Below are 24,201 nucleotides of genomic sequence, written 5' to 3'. Positions count from 1 at the left end.
TGCCTTGGAGGGAGCATGTGATTTTTTTTTTTTCTTGGAAGTAAGATCTCTGCCCAGTCTGTTCAGATGATTTGTCCATCATCTGAATCTCAGCTCCCAGCATCTCAGAAGTTGTGTGTTGACAACCTGTCATTACAGAGGTTATTGTCTCTGAGTGAGCACAGTGTTTGTAGCACATATCCTATTGAGCTTAGCAGACTTAATTTTTCTGTTCCTTCTCTTGTGTCATAACGCTTTGATATCTGTTAAGTCTACTTCAGGTATTACCTGCTGTTTGGAGGCTCCATGCACCAGATGTTTCTGGATTTGTTTCTTACCGTCTTTAACTGAGCCACATCCTGGCCATTTGTTCAGTTACAACTTTCTGTGACAGTGTCTTTCCTGATAGGTGTTACCTCAGCTGGGAGGGTAGGAGACATCCAGGCCTTGATGGCTTATGCTCCTTAAGCCACCTTTTTTCAGATAGGATGCTTTCTTTTTAAAGACAAATTATATGCCTCTCCTAAAGATCACATCTGAATTTCACTTGAATCAGAAAGTTTTTCTGCCTGTTTTCCTAGAGTTTTCACATCCAAGGAAGAGGCTGTTCTAATACTTAGATGTTGACAAAGTACTATTAGTTTACTAGTTGTAAGTCCTTCATGTATTCCCTGAAGTTGCTGTGCTTTCAGTACAATCTACAGCATCCTGCTGCAGGTTGTGACTGCTGCTTACATTTAGGTATGAGGTAGGTGCTGGTAATAGATGAGAATGAAGCTGTGTGCATCTCCAACCAGAAGATCATACATATCTAAAGGATTTACTGATGGCGCTGAGTACCTATTATGTGGATTTAGGTGCCTAATGGCTTAGCATTAGGCTCCAAAAATTTGTGAAGCTGACTCTATTTATTCCTTAAAAAATGCTTTATAATCTTTGTTAATCCTATAAATATATTCTTGAATTTGTTGCTTTAAAATCTTAAGAAAATAAATGTATGCATGTAAAAGCTTTCTGTACTAAACCCATTTATGTTTGACTTTCAAAACATGAAGTAAATTATTCATTCTAGTAAGCTAGCTAAAGTAACTTGATGTCTTTGTTTCTGAATGGCTTTTTATTAGGAAATACCACTTATATGCTTTCTTTTTTTTACTTTCTCCACAGCTGGAAGCCCACCTATGTAATTCTTAGCAAGCATGAAGAATATTTAAAAAAAGAACTTGAAGCTTTACAACAAGCTACAGAAAATGAGAGGTATCTATGATCATGTGAGATGAGGTTTCTAGCAGTACTACATATTAACCTGCCTAAACTGACTAGCAACTATAGTGCAGTCTGTGTCAAAAAGTTGTAAAATTTTCAGGATAAGTGACTGAGTAATTAAAAGAATTTTTGGTTACCTTATTATGACGTCATATGTTACTTTGTAGTCACCAACAGAATAGGATAAAATATGGCTTCCTCAAATTCAATTGCTTCTGAAACGCCTATTATAATTTTTCAGAACATTGTTCAATTGCCTACAATTTCAAGAAAAGCCCAAGAAATAAAGGCAATGAATGTTTTAGCCTTGGCATAAATATCAGAGCATCTTTACAAGAGTGTAAATAAGTTTTATCTTTGAATAATTTTTTTGCATTTTTTATACATGTCTTCATGTACACTGTGATTTCAGTAGTTTTGGATATTCAGGTTTGGGAAGACTTTTTTGAAAATACACAGATTTTATGTTTTTTTTTTTTTAGAAGCACCATTTAATTGAACCTAAGCCTTTAAATTCATATGTGGACTAAGTAAGATAACAATTAGAAGCATTCACACAATCTTATCCTTTTGTTTATTTGTGAATGAATAGCATGTGATTATTAGCATATACAAATTGTACTTTTGTACACTGCTGTATGTTCTTGAAAATAACCACAAAGCATGCAAATTCAATACTAGATCCTGAAAAGCAAGGTGAGTGGTTCAGGAAAGCCTGGTCTAAAACCATTTTAAGAACAGTTGTAGGTAAGTTTCTGGTCAGTATTAATTGCAAATTCAATTCTGTTCAGTAAGTGACATTTCAGTTGTTTCATTTTCATTAATTAGATTCTGCATTTTAAAGAAATGATTAGTTGTGCAATGTAACTGCCTACGTCCAATGGAATAAAGAACAGTCCCTGAAAATTTTCACTGAAAAGTTCAAAATGTGGTGCCCAGTTAACCCTCTATTATTCTCTTTTTCTATTTTTTTTTCTATTTCTTTCTATTTATTTCTATTTAACACTCAGGTAAAATTGGTCTTAATTTTAGAGAGGTTGCTCACCTTTACTGATCTGCTTGTGAAGTGGAAAAGTTCTAGGGTGCAAATGTCATGGCAGACCCATATAGATATCCAAAAACCAATAGAGGTGCAACTTTAGGTAATTTAAATGTTGGCTTTGATTCTTTTGTCAGTGTTCTTTTTGCCAGTTGTCCAAGACAGCAGAAATAGTATGCCTGATAGCCTTTAATTAACTCAGTTAGTAGCTTATCTGTCTTCTTTCTGTTCAGAGCTCTATATTTGGTGAAAAATAAGGCTAAATTGGCTTTCTATGAGTATATGATTAAGCCATTTTGGCTTTCACTAATTTGAGCTGACAAGCCAAAGAAGCATTACTTTTAAATTGCTTCTTTAGATAACTAGTTTCAATTCCAACATGAAAGTGTTTGATCTGTTTTTCCTGAGCTTAATTATAAGACATCATGACTATACATCATAAAATAAATTTAATTCATGTATTTTACAAAAGTGGTCTCAAATATTGTCCCTCTGTATTTAAGCATTTGATGATATATTCAAATCAACAAGATGTGCATTCAGCAAGTTCTGAATATTTAAATTAGGAAGAAAAGTAAGTACATTTAGAACTTTATGCACTGAATGTGCTTTTCAGCCTGGCTTTTGTGGGCACTGAGGACATATTGCTTTAGATAATGGGAATATGTTTTTAAAAGATGGGCATATCAGTTTGCATTTAATTAGGCACTTATGGAGGTTTTAAAAATGTTCTACATTTTTTTGCTGCTATTAGTTTCAAGAACATATAAGAATGCTTATATAAACCGGAAGTTAATTCTGACAATAAGCGGTATGAAGAAGGAAAGAGGAATAACTAACTATCCACATAATGTTCAGGGGTTTTATGGGTGCTGTTCTTTTGCAATTGTCCTCAGATTAAAACTTTTTCTAATTACTTTAATGTGAACTGTGCTGAATCCTAAGTAGCCTAAGTTTAACTGTGTTAACTGGATTACTTGGGAAAAATATTAAAAATAGCGACAATTTCTCAAGACTACTATACTATACTATACTTACTATATATGGCCATAAATACTAATCTGTATAAATTAATTTTTAGGAAAAGAATATAAAGTTTGAGGATTATTTTCAAAAGCTTGAAATGTACCTGCTACAACAAATTACTTATTTATATTTTTAAAATTTATTTGTAATGCATTCTTCATTGTATATCAGTAAATCTCTTTGCTGCTCAGTTACTGTTTGTAGCATCTATTAAATAGAATTGACTATTTTCCACCTTTCATACCTGGGAAATTTTGTACAGTATGCGTAAATTTTCAGTAAATCAAGAAACATAGATTCCCGAGACCACCTGTGTAGAAAAACAAACAGATTAATGTCATTTTCTACATGAAGTTTGGGAAGTGTCTGTTCCTTGGTTTCACAGTGTTGAGCTACAACTTCTTTCCCCTAAACAAATGCATTAAACTTAACTCAGTTTAACAGGAACTAGTGCTTGGACTGTAGTTTTATTTGAAAATTAAGATCTTACTTTTTCCCCCCCCTGTGACATTTGTTTTCCTTTTATAAGAGCAGAAGCTTCTACTATTGGATTTGGTCATATATTTTCCTCTCTTCCATTGCCAGGGCTAGCCAGTGGGAGTGTCTGCCTTTAAGTCATCCTGCATTTAAAGGATTAATAGCAGTGTAAGATAAATTGTGTTCTTTAAAGAGGAATACTGTATGCTTCACAATCAGTGAGACCTGTTTCTTAATGTAGGCTTTATTCATGGTGCAAGTAAACAGACGGGTCTCTGGCTTTATTTGCTATTATGCACCGTAATTTGTTCATAAAGGAGTTTCTGCCTAATCTATGGGTGTACTATTAACTTAGTATTTTTAATTTTACCTCTCTGTTGTTTGCATAACCTTTGCCTAGAGGGTAGTATTTCCTGTGCCTTCTGTGATTTTATATTGGCATATTCTAATATCAAGCAACTTTGTGTAATATTTCTTTCTCAGTTAAATGACTAGTTTGCATTAATGATACATGCTGGATGTCTGTAGCTGTGATATCTCTTTATAAACATGAGCCATCTGTATAAACAGTCACCATCAAACTCTTATTATATATTTTGCATACACCTAAATTTATCTTTTGATAATTTGATAGAATATCAACTTTCATAAAAAAGACATAATTTAATTTCAAGCAGTTATTAAGCTTTTGCTTTCAAATGAAGAGAGAAATATAGTTACCAGACACTAGTTGCTATTATTCATAATTTTAAAAACTATTAATAGTTAACTTTTGTCTATGTGGGAAATACAGACTTCTAATAGGTCTATACTTAGATTACCTATGTATTGACATTAAGATCCCAAACCACTTTCTTGACTGCATTATTAATTATTCAGTTTTCTCAAATGATACTACTTTGTATTGGAAATTACTTGTAAAAGAAGTCATGCCGAGCAGCATTATTGGTGTAATAAAAGACTCATCCCAATGAGAAGGTTGAATATTTGATGTATCATTAGCAATTTATCCTGTAAATTCCTTGCCTGAATGAGAAAAGCTGGAAAAAAAAACCCCAGGCTTTTCTAATATAGTCACTGTCATTGATTTAACACAAGAAGATGGCTGTTTTGTGCAACAGCACTGTTCTTTCTGTTCTTTTCGTTCTTTCCAAGATCCATAATATTGATCAATTTTCAGCTCTATGTGTTGAGTTATAACCTATTACTTATGGTATTAATTTGTTTCTGTACTACAGTTTTTTCAAAGGCAGATTTAAAGTTTTAAAAATGTCGTGAACATTAATTGATGCTACCTGCTTCAATAATTTGTAGGTATGTGCTCACACGATGTCAGTGATACTGTATTAGTGTAACTTTAATTTAGATGGCAGTCCTACAAGAAGCTGAACATTCTGGCTCTTTGCCAATTAAACATTTAAGTGTTTGCTTAACCTTAAGCATGAATAGTCCTATTGTTTTAGTGTGACTAATGTGTGTGTTTAAGGCTTCCCTTAAACAAGTCAGACACAGATTACTCAGCATCTCCTTGGAGGCAGCTCTTAGTCCAGCGATGCATCAGGCTGCTCTAAATATGAGATGCTAGGCCAAATTCTCTTTTACCACGTTTGATACAGCTCCACTGAAATCAGAGGAGTTGTGCCAATATACACAAACAGAGAATTTGGCCTGCAGTAAGTTTCATGATTATTACACAGGGAAAAAAAGTTGTCATCTGCCAGGCTGCCTTTGAATATGGTATGGTCTACATTCCTGTCAGAACAATGAGGTTTGACTGTTTTTTACATCATGAGTGTATTCTTTGTTACAGATAGCATAGTCTTCCTTGAAAACAGCTGGAAGATAAAAAATAGAGCCAAATAGTGCTATATTAAATATAATCTGACTTTTTTTCCAGGACAGCAGCAAGTCTAATTGAACTGATGCCATAAATGAATAGGTTTTTCCCTTATAAACAATGGCTTCATGTGAAAAAAATTAAATTACATGTATTTTTATAGGAAAATGTATCAGGATTACATAACCCAGTATAAGGAGATATTGAAGGAATATCGTGAAAAATATGCAGAAACTGCTCTTGCACAGGAGTGTTACAAAAAAAAGAAAGAACTTGAAGAAATCCAAACCAGAGTTTTGAAACAGTTGGAAAAATATAAATTGAAAGAAGGCGCTTGCTTGGATATTCTGGGTACTACTATTATCATTGCTTTTACTGTAGAGCCTATTGGTAGTGCACTGCACATTAAAAGTGCTGTACAGAAATCCTCTGATTGATTTTCCACAGTTTCTCTTAAGCCAATAAAAAGGTCTTTTCTTTGTTACATCATTTTTAGGAAAAAAGGCTGTAGCAAATTGAGACTTTGAACAAGAATTTAAGAGTATACGTACTAATATTGCTTCCTCCAATCCATGAATGTAATGGGGAGAAGTTTGCCATTGAACTTCTTGGGGTAAAAAAATCCTAAAATTACTTCAGAACTAGCCTCTCAAAATTTTAAATTTATTTTTGATTTATTTTTTAGTGCTGTTTTTAATGGCATTACTCTGTTACACTACTACTTCTTTTATGTATACTAAGTGAAGATATGTGCTTCTGGTCTATTAATTTATCTTGTATTTGTAAAGGAAATCAGATTTGTGAACTAATGATCTGAAATTAAATTTCATTTCTGCAGAGCCTGTTCCTTTTAAATCCCTAAATGATTGGGCTATACAGATGTATCCTTGATTTGTAGTGTTTATGTAGTTGACAAGGAAGAAATTTTCTATTTACCTTTCACAACTTTTTATTAGACAATATAGTAATTATTTATAGATTTATGTTTAGAGTGGCAGCATTAGGATTTTTCTGTGAGAAAATTGAAGGTTAGATAATACTGTTCAGTTTATATCTATGGGAGCATTTTGAGGAAAGAAAGTAAGATTTCACTTAATGACATATCTGTCAAAATGCTTCATCAAGGCGGAGAAGCCTAACTTAAGATAGATTTGAAGATTTGTCTAGGAAATGTAGATTTTTCAGAGCTTTCTGCACCTCTAGCATTTGTGCTTATGGCATAGAGGGGTCAGGGAACTGGTAGTATCCCTTGCTTCAGAAAAGTAATGTTGCAATCTGTATTCCATAACATGAAAGTGCTTCTTCAAGGCACAAAACACAGGAAATTTTAAAGCTTGCTGCAGTTGCTACGCAAGAAGCTATTGAACTGCAAAAAGAAGTAGAGGAGTTAGAAATGAAAATTAATTATTTTAAAAAGGTAACTGTATTCTAGTTTTATTTTATATGAATACGTATATATACCACCATTATAAATACCATCATTGTATTTTCTGAAACATAAAAAAGTAGTGTATTTTCAAGCACACAGAGCAACAGGATGATTCTAGTATTAGTAATTATGTTTCTATAGCATCATGTATGTTTCCTTAGAGAAGAGGGGTCCGTGAATGTAAAGGTTCTTAAAGCTTGCTTTCTTTTGACCTCAGTTCATACCATAATTTCTGTCAAGGCACCGTGTCACTCTGTCAAGGCTGTTTAGTGCTAGCTCAAGAGGGCCAGAGAATACACTTAAAAATATAGCAGGGCAATTCCTCAGTGAGCCCCAGGGCTTGAGTATATTTCACAAGTTCTGCTGGGTTTTAAGGTTTTGTTAAGATGAATGTGTTTAACTAAATATGCTTTACAATAAGAATCACGTACATTCCAACACACCCAAGCCCCCCCCCCCCCCCTCCCCCAGTGTGTGGGTAAATAATGCTCAGAGGTAAAATTGGCTGATTTTAGACAGGAGATCAGCACAGTTCCAACGACTAGAAGAAGCACAGATTCCAAAGGGTTGGTTTTCCAAAAAAGACTTTGTTAGGACAGCATTTTGACCCACTCCTCTGCGAGGAGGTAAAAGGTCTCTCCTAAACCTGAGTAGCCCAATAGGCCAATCTTGTAGATTTTGGTAATTTTTTGTAGTATTGCATCTGGACATTTTTACTTCTCTGGCCCAGATGTTCAAGGACTCCATTTACTGCTGTGTCCACTTCTGCCAGGCTTATGCTGATAGGAGCATATTGTGCACAGGTGGTGTTTTCTATTCATATTTTGTGATAGTTTGATACTCATAGTTATAAAGTTCCTAATGTGTTATGTGCTTTATTAACATACAGTAAGAAGGGATGTGGTGAATTTATTTATAACTACGAAGGAGACCATGAAAGGAGCTCCTTGTTCTGAACAGATATGTAGAGTCTGTGCTCAGAAACTTCTGTGTTATTCCAGTTGTTACAGTTGGTGCAACAAAAACTATTGCCTCTCTTTAACCTTTTTCTACTTAGTTCTTCAGACAGTCCTGGCTACAAGAACTCTACTACTGTGCACTGATTCATCAGGTTTAGAAAATATTTGCAGCATGTAGCTATAATTTTTCAAGGTTTTTTATTATTTTTATGTTATTTGTTCTTTATCTTTTGAGACGTTTGAAAAGACTACGGAAGATCAAAAGAATTCCAAAATGATTGAAGGAAAAAATCAGAAAAGTCTAGAGAAGTCAAAGGAGTTGAAAGAAAGGTACACTTAAAAATGATTTCTTTACCTTGTTTTTGTCCAGAGTATTATCTTAGCATTTACACAAAGACTGCCACAAACCAGAAATTGTTGTTAAATAATGACTGGCAAGCTTCTCTAACCGTGGTCATGAGATTTAATGATGTAATTTTAAAGGTTTTGTATTTCTTGGTGTTAAGATGGTGGCGAATTTTGATTCATGGAAGCTAAATACATCCGAAACATACTTTTCAAAAGTATTTTATAGAAACCTTTGCTCCTCACAGCTACTGCTGATAGATCTATGTGAATAGTTTAATGAATTTTGAATACAACTACAGTGACCGTGCAGTCAGAGATAGAATACATTAACCCAACTAAATGTGTATTTGGGGAAAAAGAGTCGGGGTTCCACATGCCATTTGTCTTAGCTCTGAACTACTTAAGAAATTTAACTCTTAATTTAGTTCTTAAAAACAAGCATGAGTGAAAGTTTCATAGACAGGATTAATGGCTTAGTAAATTAGTCAGTGGTCATTTACAGCTGGGACTCACTTTAATTTGAGCTCAATTACAATGACTGAAAATCACCATCAGGACTATCTTGCGTTTGTCTGGAGTCCTCGTGACTGTTGAAACATAAGCCTTAGAGCTGACACTTTCAGAACAAAATCCAAATTAAACTGAAGGTATGTCCAAAAGGCTTTGTCCAAGTGATTTTACATTATGATGGGCTTGGAAAAAAAAAAGCTTTTTAGAGCCTTAAATAGGGATTTAGTGGACTATGTCTATAGAAATGTGTAATTTTAATCGTCCCCAAGACCCTTTCCACAGGGGCATTTTAGGTCTTTAATATCTGCTTACAGACCTATGAATTATTGAGGTGATTATTTTTTGTGGTTTAAGACTTTACACCCATTCTACCTTCTTATATCAGTTTTCTGTAATTGTCAAGACCTCAGAAACAAATGTAGGGAAGCAAGAAATCCACTCAGTTTTAAGACTAGATAAAAAAAAAAGATGGGAAGCATTCCCGTTGAATTTTCAAAGAGACCCATGTATATTCAGACTGTAGAAAGCAAAATGCCAATTAAAGACCTGCTGTAAAAGGCAGAGATCTATGCTGTGCACCTGGAGGCATAGGAAGCACTCTGTAGGGCTCCTCATGGAAACGAATTCAAAGGGTGTGTTGCTAGACCTGCCATTTGTATGTTTACCTCCATGTCAGGGAGACTTCAGGTGTTTGTGCCTTCACCTGAAGTTGTGTCTTGATTGCATACAAGTAGATCTTTTTGATGCTTTTACTGAAGCAATAAATCCATGGTTTGCATCACAGTTATAAGATATTGTAAACATTTGACACTATCCTAACTCACATTGCCTTTTAACCTCCATGTGTGCATTTATGTGATGTAGCATATGCTATTAGATCATAACCTGATTATTAATTAATATGTTTTTCCTAGAGTAAATTTTAAAGCTTATTTATGTCAAAGATATTAGTAACATCAAGGCTTGTAGAAAATGGCATAAAAATTGTTTTAAAAATCCTTATTTGGTGTTAGCGTATTAAAAAAAACAGTCTTCACTAGAAAGCATAGATGCGTCTGATTAAGTAAGTACGATGTTAAAGATAGGTGTATTATGAATCTGCGATTATCAACACTAAAAAAAACACAAACGGAAAATGTGCTAAGATAATAATAGAATCATTTAGGTTGGAAAAGAGTTTTGAGATCACTGAGTCCAACTGTTAATCCAGCACTGCCAAGTCCACCACTAAACCATGCCTCTAAGCACCACATCTATGTGTTTTTTAAACACTTTCAGGGATGGTGATTCCACCATGTCCCTGGGCAACTTCTTCCGATGCTTGACCACACTTTCAATGTGATCAAAGAAAAAACTTTGTAATATAATTCTTGGAAAAATACTTCTAAAGCTGTTTCTGGACTTCTAAATGTAAACATATATGAAGAGTCCACCCTGTGCTGACCACAGCCTCATAGGCAGTTATTAGTTACTGGTTACTATGGCAGCTAGTTATTAAAAGTTCTGCTTCCTAAAGGACTTGCTGGTGTGCGCCTGATCAGAATAGTGAGCATAGCTTCAGTAGAGAGTCCTGGTAAATACCACAGTAGCAGGTGTGATTCTTCATATGCTACAAAGAAGAAACTACTGCTAAGGAAATGGGATTTTATTTTGACTTAAGAATATCTATTTTTTCCTTTGCACTTTAGTAAAAAAAAGTTATCTATTTTGCAGTATGGATCAAAGACTTTTTACCTACTCAGATGTCTACTAACAATATAAAGAAAGAAGGCAAATGATCTTTCTTGTTACTGCAATTTGGACTATTCTGAGCTTCAGTACGCAGTTTGATTTTTCCTTCAATGGTTATTAATTATGTCAGAGAAGATGCACGTGGGTTTTTTTTAAATAGTGTTTTTGGGGAGAGAAGGGAGCAGGTATATAGCATATGCATAACGTTTAACTGCAGGCTTTTTTGGAAGGTTTTTTTTTACTTGAAAAATAAATACCTTAAGTGTTTCCGAGTCCTGTTTGTAACTCTGCCATTGATATATTCTTCTGAATAGATACACATTGTGAAAGAATGCTTTATTTCATGGAGAGTGACTTTTTAGAAATGTAGAGTTGTCTGCTAGGCCCCACAAAAGCTCATGGAAACTGACTCCAGAAACTTTTAAAAACACAATTTGGCATCTTAAGTTCTGTAAAAATAAATGGTTTATGGCAATCTAACTCATGACCTCAGCAGCAGCAGCCTTGTTCAATTCATTTTTGAATGATGATTGTGGTAAAGTGACCAAATAAGCCATTTTGAACAAAGTGAAGCATTTTTAGCCAGCGTTCTGTGCTTAGCTCTGTTTTTATTTCTCCTTGATTTTGTGCTCTCTGCATCATCCATATACACATCTTATTTCCTGTAGTACACATTGCTGACAATATGGGCAATTACTGTAACTGAAAGATTAATAGACATTTGGTAAAAAATCTTTTATTACTCCTGGGTTTTTTGATTGATGCATTAGGTGGTATGTGGTTTATATAGTTTGTTAGGTCTCAGCCCAGCACAGAACTAGGTGTATATGTAACTTTATGGGTGAAGATAGTCCTTTTCATCAGAGTTATTTGACTGAGGTGCATTAATGGTTTTATGTGAGCACAGTTGTGCATGTATATTAGTTTTATGTGTTATTTGGTCCATATATCTTAACCAGTGCTTCTAGTTTGCTATTTTTTAGTAGTGTTGCTAATTTTACTCCACACTACCTTATAAAGTGCATCCCACATTTTATATTATTTGTATTTATGGAAGATTACAAGAAGAACAAAAAGTCTGACTCAATGCTTCATTTGTTCTGAATAGCATTGTTCAGTCAGCTATAAACCAGATGTTGTAGCTAGAAGCATAGAGGCCTAAGCAGGAATGCCAGGGAAAAAATAAAATAGAACTCATTATTTTAAAAAATGGTAAATGTTCCTGTGCCAAATACCCACTTTATCCTTCATTGTTCTTCTAACCATTGTCTTTCTACACTGTAAAAGGCTATTTACCCTATGCAGATAATTACCCCACAAGTGAAAACACTTGCTGCAGTTTTCTCCTTTGTGTATGTGTTGTGAGTATTCCAATCTCAGAGAGAAAGTGTTTTTGAATGTGAAAATGTGATTTCAGAACTACAATAATGAAGTACTTAAATCAAAGTGTAAACCCCCAAACTACTAATACTTTTCTTTGATATTGACAAAATTTAAGTCAGCAATGTTCTTCTGATTGGGTTATTACTACTTTATGTCTTCCAGTGATACTGTCTGTCTGATATAATTTAAGAAATCTTCAATTTTTATCAGCTGCTGGAGCTGAAAGAGGTAGAACCTCTCGACAGCATGCATCTGCCTTGAAAAGTCCACTTATTTGAAGCAGTTATGTTTTATTATTTCCTTTATTTTGCAAATGTTAATTTTTTTTAAATTTGATTTTCTTTAGGGTATTTGAAGAGAGTGAACATCCATCTTTGCTAAGTGAGAAACATCAGCTGTATAAACCATTACATGTCCCATGCATTCCTAGGAAATTAGTCCAGTCTGTACAGAGTATTAGGTTCTCAACGCAACGAACAGAAACAGGTGCAGTGTGTTTAATGATCTTTTTTGTGAGAATTTTGGATTATTTTTGTGTAAATGAATGGAAACCATGATAAAAAAACCCAGTGAACTGTTCCTACTGTGATAGCTGAAGCCAGGCTTTTGATGGAAGTTGGGTACATACCCGTCTTTATGTTCTGAAAATCTGTGTCTGATTCCTCTTTTATCTGTGCGATGAGTAAAGTAATGTGACATGTATACCTGGTGCATAGTATCAGAAAAATCTGAAACATATCTTTAGCATGGTTTGCATACATACTTAAATATTAACTGAGTATTATTTCCAGTAAATTGATTGATACTTGCATATTTTGTGATAACTTTCTTTTAGCTCTCTGTTAACAGGAAAATTTATAAGCTTTGTTCCCAAGTTCAGTTTAACAATGCCGTGCTTTGCATGCTTAATCCTATTGACAGTATTAAGTAATATTTATTAATTTAGGGAGAGAAGAAAAAGAAAAATCTATGGAGCTTTCAGTGGCCACTAGCAGTTGTTCCAGCCTTACAGAAAATTCATCACAGGTATGTAGCTCTCCCACCGGTAAAACCATGGGATTTTATGATCTGTTTTATGTGATTGTTTAAATTCAAAACACTTCAGATATATCTAGTGCTATTATATCTTAGGTAAAATTTGTTAATACTGCAACCAGGACTCTGATCTTAGTAATCATAATAAAAATCTTTCTTTGATACCTTTTCATTCTGAAAATATCTATGTTCTTAGAAAGTGCAACTGGTAGTCATAGAAGCATTCTAATGCCAAACTTGAGGTGGACCATCTATCCAATTAATTTTGTATAATAGTTTTTAAAATTTAGAATAAACTTTGAGGATTCACTGGGTTGTATGTAGCAAACTTTTGGAATTCTAAAGAAGGAATGTAATTTATTAGTGACTAATTGTCAGCCATCTACTCCATAATGAAGGATTTAATAAAAGACATAAAAGGATGTTATACAGGACTGCCTACATTTAACAGCTGAGTTCCAGAAACAAAAATCTGGGCTGAGAGGAATAAACCCACAAGCAGCATTGCTTTTTTATACACTTGAGGTATCCACAATTACATTTTCCATCTGTCACCCATAAACAAATAGTACCTATGGCACTTTTTTGAAAAGGTGAAGTGTATTTCAGCTCATTATCTTAAATATACAGACACATTAAACCAATTCAGAAACAAGCTGGAGGAACAACTTGCACACTTATGAAAACCACTGATAAAATCTCAAGTGCAAGGATATTCATAGGATCAATAGACTGTTAAATATAAAAGGAGTACTCAGATAAGGTAAGGCCGTAGGAGATAAGTAGTTTGCAACTGTATTTGCTGTGCAGAAGCTTGGGGAAGTTTCTATATTGACACTTTTCTTCATAAGGAGCATCTCACTGTACCTATTTAAAACCAAATTTTAATGAACAGCAGAAATTGTCAAGTAAAAAATTAACAGAACTAGTTGTGATTTTCTTAAGAATTTCAAGGGAACTGAAGGATGAAGTGAGTGAACAGTTTAGAGTGGAGTCTGTAGTAGAAGAAGCAGCCTTTGTAAGACAAGACAACATGAAGGACCATGGCTAGACTGAGTGGAACAAGACCAGAAGAAATTTCAAGCAATTCTGATTTGTGACTGGTTGAGGGAGTTGGACATGATGAGGATGATGGAAGGGCTGTTGCCAGGGTAATCCAGAGTTGAGGATGGGAATCTGGGACCTAGAATTGCACTTACAGAAGAGCAGGAAGCAGTAAGTCAAGGTTAAGGGAACTTTAAGGAAGGGTGATGGCAGCAAGGGAAAGAAGGTGGAGTCTGAGGAAAACCGAAAAGATTGGAAGAAAGAAGGTTGCTATGCTTCAGAAGAGGCATGATGTAAACTATAGGAGTGGCAGTCAGATTCTGCATAACCAGCCCTTTTGTCCCCCACCCTGAACTGAATTCAATTTGATACATTTTGCCAACTAAAACCAAACCAGAACTAGCAGGTTCCTGTGAAATAATGTGTTATTTGATGCCAAGGCATAGACTCCTAGTGCCAGTCTGCCCTTAAGGTGCACATACAGGCTACATGTAACAGTTAGGCCTTCTGATCTGATGAAAATCTGTGAAGTGGGAGTAATGCCATGTTTTCTGCAGTTTTTCAGTCCACACATGAGATGTATTCACTGATGTGCATACTTACTTTGGCCTTTAGAGGTGGAGACATGCCTGGCTCCAGCCCTTTCTGCGTTGTCAAGCAGAAGCAACTTGGCTGCAGTCATAGCAAGCCTGGATATAGTCTGTAAATAATGTGATGTTATTTGTGCAACAGAAAAGTTAATTATTCACATCTAGTTATCAGTGCTGTGAATGAGACTTTATAAAAAAATTATAGAAGCAGTTTTGGGTATCATGCTGTTAAAATGCAGGTAAAGATAAGCAATACAAGTTATGTTGCCTGACCCCTAAAGACTGGTTAGGGGTCAGGCAAATCCCTAAAAGAAGGGTTTTCCACAATCTAAGGAGAAATCAGAGTGATATTGTTGAAGTGACAGTTTCATATACTGCTCATTTGAATCTTTTACTATGTTTTAGATGGTTATTGACACTGCAGAGACTAATAACCCACAAATTGCCCAAGTTCCATCAACAGCAAACTTACAAAACCAAATGCAACTCAGGTAAATTTCTTCCATAAATAGTTTTCATTCTTGAGATTGAGGTTTATGGAAATAATCCATATTTAGACAAACAATAATTTTTGGTTTTAGACTGGTAATTCCTGCAAAGCAGATGACTTCCAGTCAACCGTTTGAGAGTGAAAGTGCAACAACAGGTAAAGTATCACTGTCTTTTTTTGATAGGTTGGTTGTGCTGTTACTATATGCTGGATCACATAATTAGACAAAGTTCTAGGGGCCAAATTTTCATTCTGGTATTAAGTGAGGCACCATTTATATTCCTTTTCCACCTTGATTATTTAGTTCGAACTTTTAAACATAGCAGACATGCAATTTCCTAATTTAAATAGAGACTAAACTGCTCAGTAATGTGGGATTCATTCTGCATTAACCATTGTTAATGAAAGGAAGCTTCCAGCATCTCTTGTAAATCCACGCTCTAGTCTCAGATTACTTGGGTAAAATGAAATCTGGTGTGAAAGTCTGCCCACAAGGCATGAGAAAATGCAAAGAAAAGGGATATAGTAAACTCAGTAATTTAGGAATCTTGATGCATCAGTCTAAGATTATTAAAGATGAAAATTATCTTGAGAATTACATACAGAATGTGTACAAAACCAAAACAGGGTAGTTACAAATACAGCTATAGTTTTTTAAATCACAAGACACTGAGCTTCAGTTTAAATGTATTTTTTCTAATTATGCTGCCACTTCAGATGCATGTCAGAAATTATAATCTTTTTTTTTTTTAAATAGAATCCTAATTACATGTCCTGAAACACAGCATCTTAATCCACAGTGCCTGAAATGTTGCACCACCTGAAGCTTGAAAGTCTGATAGCATTCTTCTAATTTCTTACCCTGTCTTTTGCCCAATTCTTTAAGACACTTCATCAGTGTCATGTGGATGTGCTTTTTATATTGTTTCCACCTGGTTTCTATTGACTGATATTAGCACTCTCAGAGGGCAGTAGCTGGATTAGACAAACAGCACTCTCAGGGAGCAATAAGTAGGTTTGAAGAACATACCAAACCATATGAAGCAGCCTAAGCGTTGCTGTAACGATAGCGAGTAAGTGGCAGAATGAGAGGTATTATGGACGTAGCTACGAAGTGGGTTATTATAATAAAAACTACAGTCAGAACACTTCCTTACCAATTGCAATGCCAAGTTAGTAACCCTTTCTCAAGGATTCTTTCACCACAACATAATTCTTATTTATCTGTTCAAAATGCTGTTATAATAAAAGCAGTGCTGTCTTTTTTGTATAGCAAACCAAGAGGCCAAATGTGGTGATAAAGAAGCAGAAGATGAGCCAAAGGATTCTTTGTATATACCTCAAGTAAGCAAAGCATTTCTACATCATAAGTAATTATTTTATTTAGAATAGTCAAAGTGTCTTGTCATATTTGAATCTTTTGGCAAGAGGTAAATCTCAGAAATCAGCAAAGTGACTCATTATAAAGCACCTAACAGGTGAGAAGCCAGTCAGTGCCTTCTGATTACTAATACAGTGATCATTGCCCTTGTTCATGTCAGCGTTTTGGGGGTTTTTATGCTACCTTAACAACAGGCTATTTAGGATGACTATGCTATTCACATCATAATTTTCATCAGTGTGAGCTGATGAAACCTTTTAAAAAAATGTTTGCATTTGAGACTCATTTCTCCCACAAAACTACAGTAAATAAGCTCTGTGCTAGCTGCAGAGTCTGTGTAGCTCCATTGGCACTGCTTTTACTAGCTGTGCCTGAATGTGAGATCAAGCTCACCACACCATAATATTGAAGCCAGATGTGTGTACAGTTGGCATATATAGGTGGTATCAAGACGTGGTTTAACACTGGCCAACAGCTAAGCAGCACACATCCACTTGCTCACTCCCTACACAGTGGGATGGGGAAGAGAATCAGAAGGGTAAAAGCGCAAAAACTTGTGGGTTGAGATAAAGACAGTTTAATAGGTATAGCAAAAGCTGTGCATGCCAGCAAAACAACATGAGCAATTCATTCACTACATTCCACCTACAGTATTTATCCATTTACAGGAATGCAGGTCTTCATCACATGTAACAGTTACCTGGGAAGACAGATGCTGTAACTCCAAATTTCCCCTCCTTCTTCCCTGCAGCTTTTATTGCTAAGCATGACATTGTATGGTGTGCAATACCCCTTTGGTCAGCTGGGCTGACCTAGCTGTGTCCGCTCCCAGCTGCGTCCCCTACCAACTGCTTGTGCATCTCCAACGTATACTCAGTGGCGGGGCAGCATCAGAAACAGAAAAGGCCTTGATGTTGTGTGAGCACTGTTCAGCAATCACTAAAACATCCTTGTGTTATCAACACTGTTTTCGTCACAAATCCAAACTACAGCATCATACAAGCTATGAACTCTCAGCCAAAACCAGTGCACAAAGATCAAGTTTGAGATCTCATCTTATGGTTGGCTCAATACAGGCTGACGCCTGCAGGCAGCTGGTGGAGAAGAATGTCTTTAAAACAGCATTGGGTCTGGTGGAAGTAGCTCCACAGAATCCAAGTGTACATTCACATTTAACATTTGCTGAGGAAAAGGAACTATCTCAGTCAACTGAAATATATTCTGATGGTGCTGTTCCTTCATTTCACTAGGGAGTATCAAGAGGACTCCAGTGTGACTTGAAGTGTCATGCTAAGACATACTTTAGAGTGGAATAGTTCTTTTATTCAAAATCAGTGTTTTCAGTCAGTTCATGAGTGTGTTTATTTTTTGGATGAAAATTTTCATACACAGATTCATTCACAAGAGGCCCATTTTAAATTAGATAAATTAAGGCTACAGTTTTAAGTATGGTGAATATGTCACTTAGCATTTTATTAAAATACTTTTATTTTTAATGAGAATAAAAATAACTAACCAACCCTAAAACTTATAATGCATTTATTTATAGGTAAATGGACCAATGATATTTTTGGGAAATTTTATGTGCTATAAACTTTAATGTATTTTTTTTTAATAGGGCATACAGACATATTTTGAGTCAAATGAAGATAATCCTGACACAGCAGAAGAAAGTGCAGAACATTTTTTAAGAACACCTGAAACACCTGCATTTGTAGGAACACCTGACTCAAAGGGGAAGAAAACTCGGTTCTCTAAAACACCTCCATTTGACTTGTATGATATCAGCTGTTATTCTGATTTTGAGCAAAGTTGTATTGATGTTGATTGTATAAACATTTCTGCTATTTTTGAAAGATACTATAGAAAGACTTTTTTAGAAAGCTCTTCTGAAAATATTTGATTTGTTTTTGAGTTATGCTAGGTAATTTATTAGATTTTCCTCTTACAATGTCATTTCCACTTGAAGCTGTTTTGAAAGTGGGGGACTGCTTAGAAATATACAAGACATAGGTTCTTTGTAGCTCCTTTGCTAAAGTTGTTGTATTTTCTTGCAGTAATATTTGTTACACCCTGTTCTATCTTTAAACATTTTTTTTGGTAAAAAGGTAGGGAATTGGTGAGAATACCACCTCACTTTGATATAAATGGTTGTGTTATTCATTCTGTGTTGCAAGAAGCAATTATTGATGGAACATATGGGAATCTAAAAAAGTGACAAAACAGAAAAAGAAAAAATAGAACAAAAAATCTGTCTTGTCTACTTTTAAAAGCTAGTAATATAATTTCTTCCTTTCTGTCTTTACAGCATTCAGAGTTTAGGTTGTGAAGAAGGAACATCAAAATCTCCTGCTTTCTTTTCTCTTGTGAACTTCTCCCAGAAGTCACCTGGCTTTAATTTATTTGACTTTTCTGCGTTTGGGGCAGAAAATTCATGTGATGAGGTAAAAATAAGTACTTGAGAATATTAAATTTCCACAAAGCAAAATATGCTAAGCACACAGGATTGACAGTGAATGAGGTTTTTGAGACTGGTTGTTTTTGTGGCAAATAATTTTTTTTACTGGCTTACTTAATTTTACATTCGATATCCTCTGAAAATACTTATCTCCTTTCCTGGTGATCCCCCTGTGATGACTTCTGATCAAGTATGAATCATTTCCATATGGGCAAGATTGGATCTTGTGCAAACATACAGCCCACTAGATTCACAAAAAGGCTGCTGGTTCAGCATTGCAACGCAAAACTTTAGGTACCCTAGGAAAATTCACAACTTGCATGCCTGTCCTATGTGGTTTTGTCATGCTGAAGCGGGGAATCAGATACTTAAAATGCTACCTGCCCCCCCCCCTCCATTTTTCACAAAATACAGAACACTGAGAAAGGGAATGAAGGGCTATTTATTAGGAGTACTGGAGAACAAATATGGATTAGCTATACTTAAATGGAGGAGACAGGTAGGCAACTAATTGGAATAGGGAGTGGAATCCAGCTCTTCCTTTTTCTTTGCAGGTCCTCTAGTTAGAGAGCTCTAGAGTAATTTTTACTCTCTTGGGCTAATAGGTAGATAACTGAGTATTTAGGGTAGATGTGTGTCAGTGCATATCAGGTATCACTGGCTGGCAATGTCGTTTCAAACCCTGTTATAGAAATAAGGGATTTGAACACAGGTATCTCCTATTTCAATGGGTGGGCTCAGTCTTGAGGTTACTAGGTAAAAGCTGAAGGAGGGAAGAAGAAAAGCATCATTTTGTCTTGTGTTTGCAAGATGTGTGTTGTTGAGATTTCCTAGCATCAGCTGCCTGTAGGAGAGAATACACTGGTGAGTAGTTAGTGAATTGTTTAGGAATGAGGTAGGTATTAAGTCACCTATTGCTGTCAGAACCCATGTTATTTTGTGCCTGCTCAGAGGCAGAAACCAAGAATTTATTAGCCTGTACTAGTCACATGGGATTCTCTGAAGTTAGATGGGAGTTTTGAAGGACCTAAGTATCTATTATAAATCTAGCCTAAGAACTACTCTCAAGAGTGATGAGTGGTTATTCAGCTACTCTTTCTGGCAATATCAGGTCCTACTCAGTAGGCAGTAATTATGTTGTTGCTTAGAGGTTTTTCTAAAATGTCACAGAATGAAATAATTTTGCATCTTTTCAGTTTAAAAAGCCAGATCAGATTTTGTTCTGTTCTCAACCCGATGCTTTTTCCATAAGAATGGCAGGAGAGTATTTGCAGATGTAAGTGAATATGATGAAACATATCTCATCAAAGAGTTTACCTTGCAGCTTTAGGGACTGATACATACATTTAAATGCAGATTTTGCGAAGGCTGCTAACATTCGCTGGGACGGTGTCTTTCTCACCAAAAGTGAATGAACTAATTACATTAGAGCTTATCTTTTGTGTTTCTCGTGTGTTAAATAAAATGGCTGTTTAAATTTCAGACAGAGGAAAGTTATTCTGTGGGAAATTTGAACCCTCTCTCCCCACACAAAGATACTGGTAAGTCTGAATCAGATGTATTTGCGTATACCAGCTGTCTTCTACTGGTGCTTCTGTGACTAACAAGCTCGTGAGCCTGCTTAATAGGGCACCTTTGGTTGTCTAAAAGGTGTTCAGTGGTGATACTGTAGTTCAGTCGTTTATTATGTTCATTTGTGGTTTGTCTAACTTAAGTCTTTCCCTGCACATTTGGCTTCAGATGTATGAGATGTCATGAAAAAAAGAGGTATGAGAAAGGAATAGGGATAGTGTTATGTGTGTTTGAAGCAAACTGAGAGAACCTGCAAGGGAGAAAAAAAATTCAAATGTCAAAGCTTTTCCACTGATGAAAACAACAGGGTTTTTTGAATGTAAAAAAGCTACAGTATTTAGTAAATGCTGCTTTTTAACTTGAGGCTACCAGCTTAGTATTGTAAAGAGTACATCTTTTGGGTTTTTTCGCCCCCTCAACTAGAATGAAAATAACGTTTTCATTTAATTAAAGAAATGTTGACAGTAAACTGACTTCCATCATTTTAAACTGTTGGAGGTATGCAATGTAAAAACAGCACAAGTAAAAGTGAGGAGAATCAGACTTAATAAACAGTGTCTTCCACTTAGTATTAAGTGAGCTATGCATTTTTACACATTCTGTGTGAAATCCTGGCTTTACTGAAATAAAAATTTTCACGATATCAATAGGATCAAAACTTATTCTTGATCAAACAGTTTTCTGAAGGGAACTGTAACTACTTTTTTTTGAGGTGTGGCAAGTTCAAAGGTACTTTTTTTTGAAGTGATGAGTATAAGGTTATATGCATATATAACTGTTGCAGAGAACAGTGTGTGACTTTTGTGTTACTAAATATAAAACTCATGTATTTTTCTGTCAGTAGCTTTGTTTCTCAGAGTGTTTTAGTGGCTGGTGGCATTGTTTGCTAGAGAAGAAAGAATCTGCAAAAATGTATCAGTTATCAAAGACTGCTGCTTAGTATTCTAAATATTTTGCCTAGTATATCATGCAGAAGTGTTTTGTTGTTCTAAATCATTCAAGTACTTCACACTTCATTCTATGCAGATTCTAGTAACGCCCTCCTGGAAGTACCATTTCTAGTGCAGAAATAAACACACAACTGTAGGCTGATACTTGGCAGGGTGTTGAGTACAATATTGTTAAAGAAACATATTATGCTGAATGCAGTATTCTTACAGTAGATTTAATCTAACAATAAATATAATATGTATTCCATATAGGAAGCTTGTTTGGGAAATCAGAAAGTGAGGATGCATTTGCTTTTCCCTTCCCCTCGGAATCAACTTCTCATGCATTTGGAGATGGAAAAGATGACTTTAGTTTTCCATTTGCATTTGGACAGGATCAGAGATCATCACAGTCTCCTTCTGTGAAAGGTTTTCATTCTTCCTTACAAAATACAAAGCCATTTACGTTCTTTTGAATACCTTTGACTTCCTTTTAAATTTTTTTCCTACTTAGCCTTGACAAATGTTTTCAGTTTCTTAACTTAAAGTACAAAGCATTTCATCTTCTCCTTTCATTTCATGGAAGAATACATTATTGCAATTGCTGCAATTCTATGTTTATGTTCATCAAGCACATATGCTTTGAGATGTAGCTTTTAGTTTTCTTACTTACTTTCTATATACATTGTTTTCATAAAATGTTATGGAACTTTCTTGCTAAACTGGCACTGAGAAGCAGCAGAAATATCATTTTACAGTAATGTGTCAAGTTAATTCAACATCTGTAAGAGCGTCTAAACTTCTAGATGAGTACTCTCAGCCTCTGATATAAACCAAATAACTTGTGTTGGAGTAACTGTTTATTGTAGCTGTAAAAGCTGAATTTGAGTTAAAACCGATGTTTTTAAATTGTTACATTTATAACATTTTTGAAATAAATATTACTGTTGATTTTATGTAAAGTTTTGTAGGTATTTCTTAATATTGGAAGTGAAATGTAATTATAATACTGAACATTTCAACTTCTATCTTTCTAACTTGAAACACTGAAAGCAAGTTCCTTCCTTTTTATCTAGTATTTTTTAAAAAACCTCTCCAACAACAAAAACCCCAAAGCAGACAGTTCCCAAAGTCTAACTTTTGTCAGTACACCTATATCCGCCAGTTCTCCACAAATGGCTCCTTATGGAATGGCTGGCTATAAAGACAGTATCAGGGTTACTCAGCAAGGAATGCTGTTCTGAGCCACCACAGCGCTGTGTCCTGTGAATCCCTCAGAACCATGTTCTCTAAACCCAGCAGTTGCATATTTATGACCTTTGAAGGAAATACCAGATCACTTTTGAGTTTTTTCCCCGTTACATGTGAAATGTAAGTTACTGATTTTTGAAACTCTATGAATTTGTAAGGGAAATGGGGTTTCTCAGTCACTTACTATGAAGTAACCACCATGCCTGACAGCAGGCAAGCAAAATGCTGAAATGGAAGCAAAGCAAATAAAGAATAGACCCCGTCATTCAACAGACTTCACAGAAGACATTGCAAATGCACAAACTGATTGGAAGGGCATGTGGACTGAGCGGAACAAGTTGACAAAAAGCATCCTACCAGTATAGTCTGCACAGCCTGCCAATAAAATGTCAGCAGAATGCAAAGGGGATTCTTTTTAGAAGAATCCCCTTCCCTCTGCTGACCTGCAAAGCCCTAAATGACCAAAAGCTTGGTTACATATGCCACTATTTCTCTTCTGCCAAACTCCTGAATGCCTTGGGACTTCTGTGCAGTTCAGCTTCTCCTTAAGTACTTGTGCCTAGAGATTTGTGAAAGTTGGATTTTTTTATTTTATTTTTTTTTTTACTGGAGAGGGATTCAGGAAGTTTTAGTGAAGTGCTGCTGAGATCTGGCTAATAAGAAGTGAGACACAGGGATTTCATGAACTTTATGCTCTCCAAATGTGGGTTTCCATGTTAATCTATTTAAAACTTTTTCTGATCTACTACGTACCTCTGAATATGAAAAACATAAGCTAGAAGCAAGTTTAAGAGCCTATCTATGTTATTTGGGGTAGTGGTTTATGGTACGCTACTGGCACATCTTTTGAAATCATTTAGAAAGCTGGAAAGTACAATTTTTTTTTTTTGCTCAGTTATTCCATACCTGAAGCTTGCTTTCCTGCCTTCTGATGAATTCTGTCATCCACGTCTCTGACATTACAGTCTGGTAGTCAAGGCTGCTGGCTGAAGTGGGAGAAACCATAGTTCTCGGTCTTTCTGGGTGTTTACTTACACAAATTGGATAGGCTGATGAATAACATAAAAGAGAAAGCTACTTCAGAAAAGGCAACCACTCAGTATTTGGGATACTTTCCTGAAATCTGAGATCATGAACTGCTTATAAACATATACTGAGATTTTTCATTAGTATCTGTCAAATTCTCCCTAGAAATGATCCCTTGTTATTATGCCTATAAAATCAATAGCAGTTATGTTGCTGGACTGCCAAGCCTAGCATGTATCTCCCTGACCAATGTATTTTTGTTTTGTCCTTTACATACACACCTGACTACACTTATCTGAAAGCATAGACAGGGTCCTCTTGTCAGTGTAGCAGGGGCTGCTTGAGAGCAAAGGGCTATTTGTTCATTACCACTTGTTATTTGCAGTTACTGCCGCTGTGGTGCAGATGCAGTAAATGGACTGTGCAGTTTTTCCTCATTCC

General features: G+C 35.4%; 1 protein-coding gene across 1 annotated transcript in view; it reads left to right on the top strand.

The window, feature by feature from the left end:
- Nucleotides 1-22,042, top strand: part of C1H14orf39 (chromosome 1 C14orf39 homolog) — a 29,314-nt gene extending 7,272 nt beyond the window's left edge. The window contains exons 4-17 of the mRNA XM_027793082.2: nt 1,147-1,236; nt 5,788-5,975; nt 6,463-6,505; nt 6,921-7,041; nt 8,248-8,342; nt 12,331-12,470; nt 12,931-13,010; nt 15,059-15,144; nt 15,235-15,299; nt 16,417-16,487; nt 18,143-18,300; nt 18,833-18,968; nt 20,466-20,523; nt 21,757-22,042. Of these exons, the coding sequence (XP_027648883.2) occupies nt 1,147-1,236; nt 5,788-5,975; nt 6,463-6,505; nt 6,921-7,041; nt 8,248-8,342; nt 12,331-12,470; nt 12,931-13,010; nt 15,059-15,144; nt 15,235-15,299; nt 16,417-16,487; nt 18,143-18,300; nt 18,833-18,968; nt 20,466-20,523; nt 21,757-21,959 (1,534 nt within the window). The 3' untranslated portion in view covers nt 21,960-22,042. The remainder of the gene's footprint in view (nt 1-1,146; nt 1,237-5,787; nt 5,976-6,462; nt 6,506-6,920; nt 7,042-8,247; nt 8,343-12,330; nt 12,471-12,930; nt 13,011-15,058; nt 15,145-15,234; nt 15,300-16,416; nt 16,488-18,142; nt 18,301-18,832; nt 18,969-20,465; nt 20,524-21,756) is intronic.
- Nucleotides 22,043-24,201: the final 2,159 nt, after the last annotated feature.

The sequence above is a fragment of the Falco peregrinus genome, chromosome 1 (assembly GCF_023634155.1).
Source record: "Falco peregrinus isolate bFalPer1 chromosome 1, bFalPer1.pri, whole genome shotgun sequence".
Taxonomy (NCBI): domain Eukaryota; kingdom Metazoa; phylum Chordata; class Aves; order Falconiformes; family Falconidae; genus Falco; species Falco peregrinus.
The sequence above is the reverse complement of the archived record's forward strand: the minus strand, read 5'-3'. Positions and strand labels throughout refer to the sequence as shown.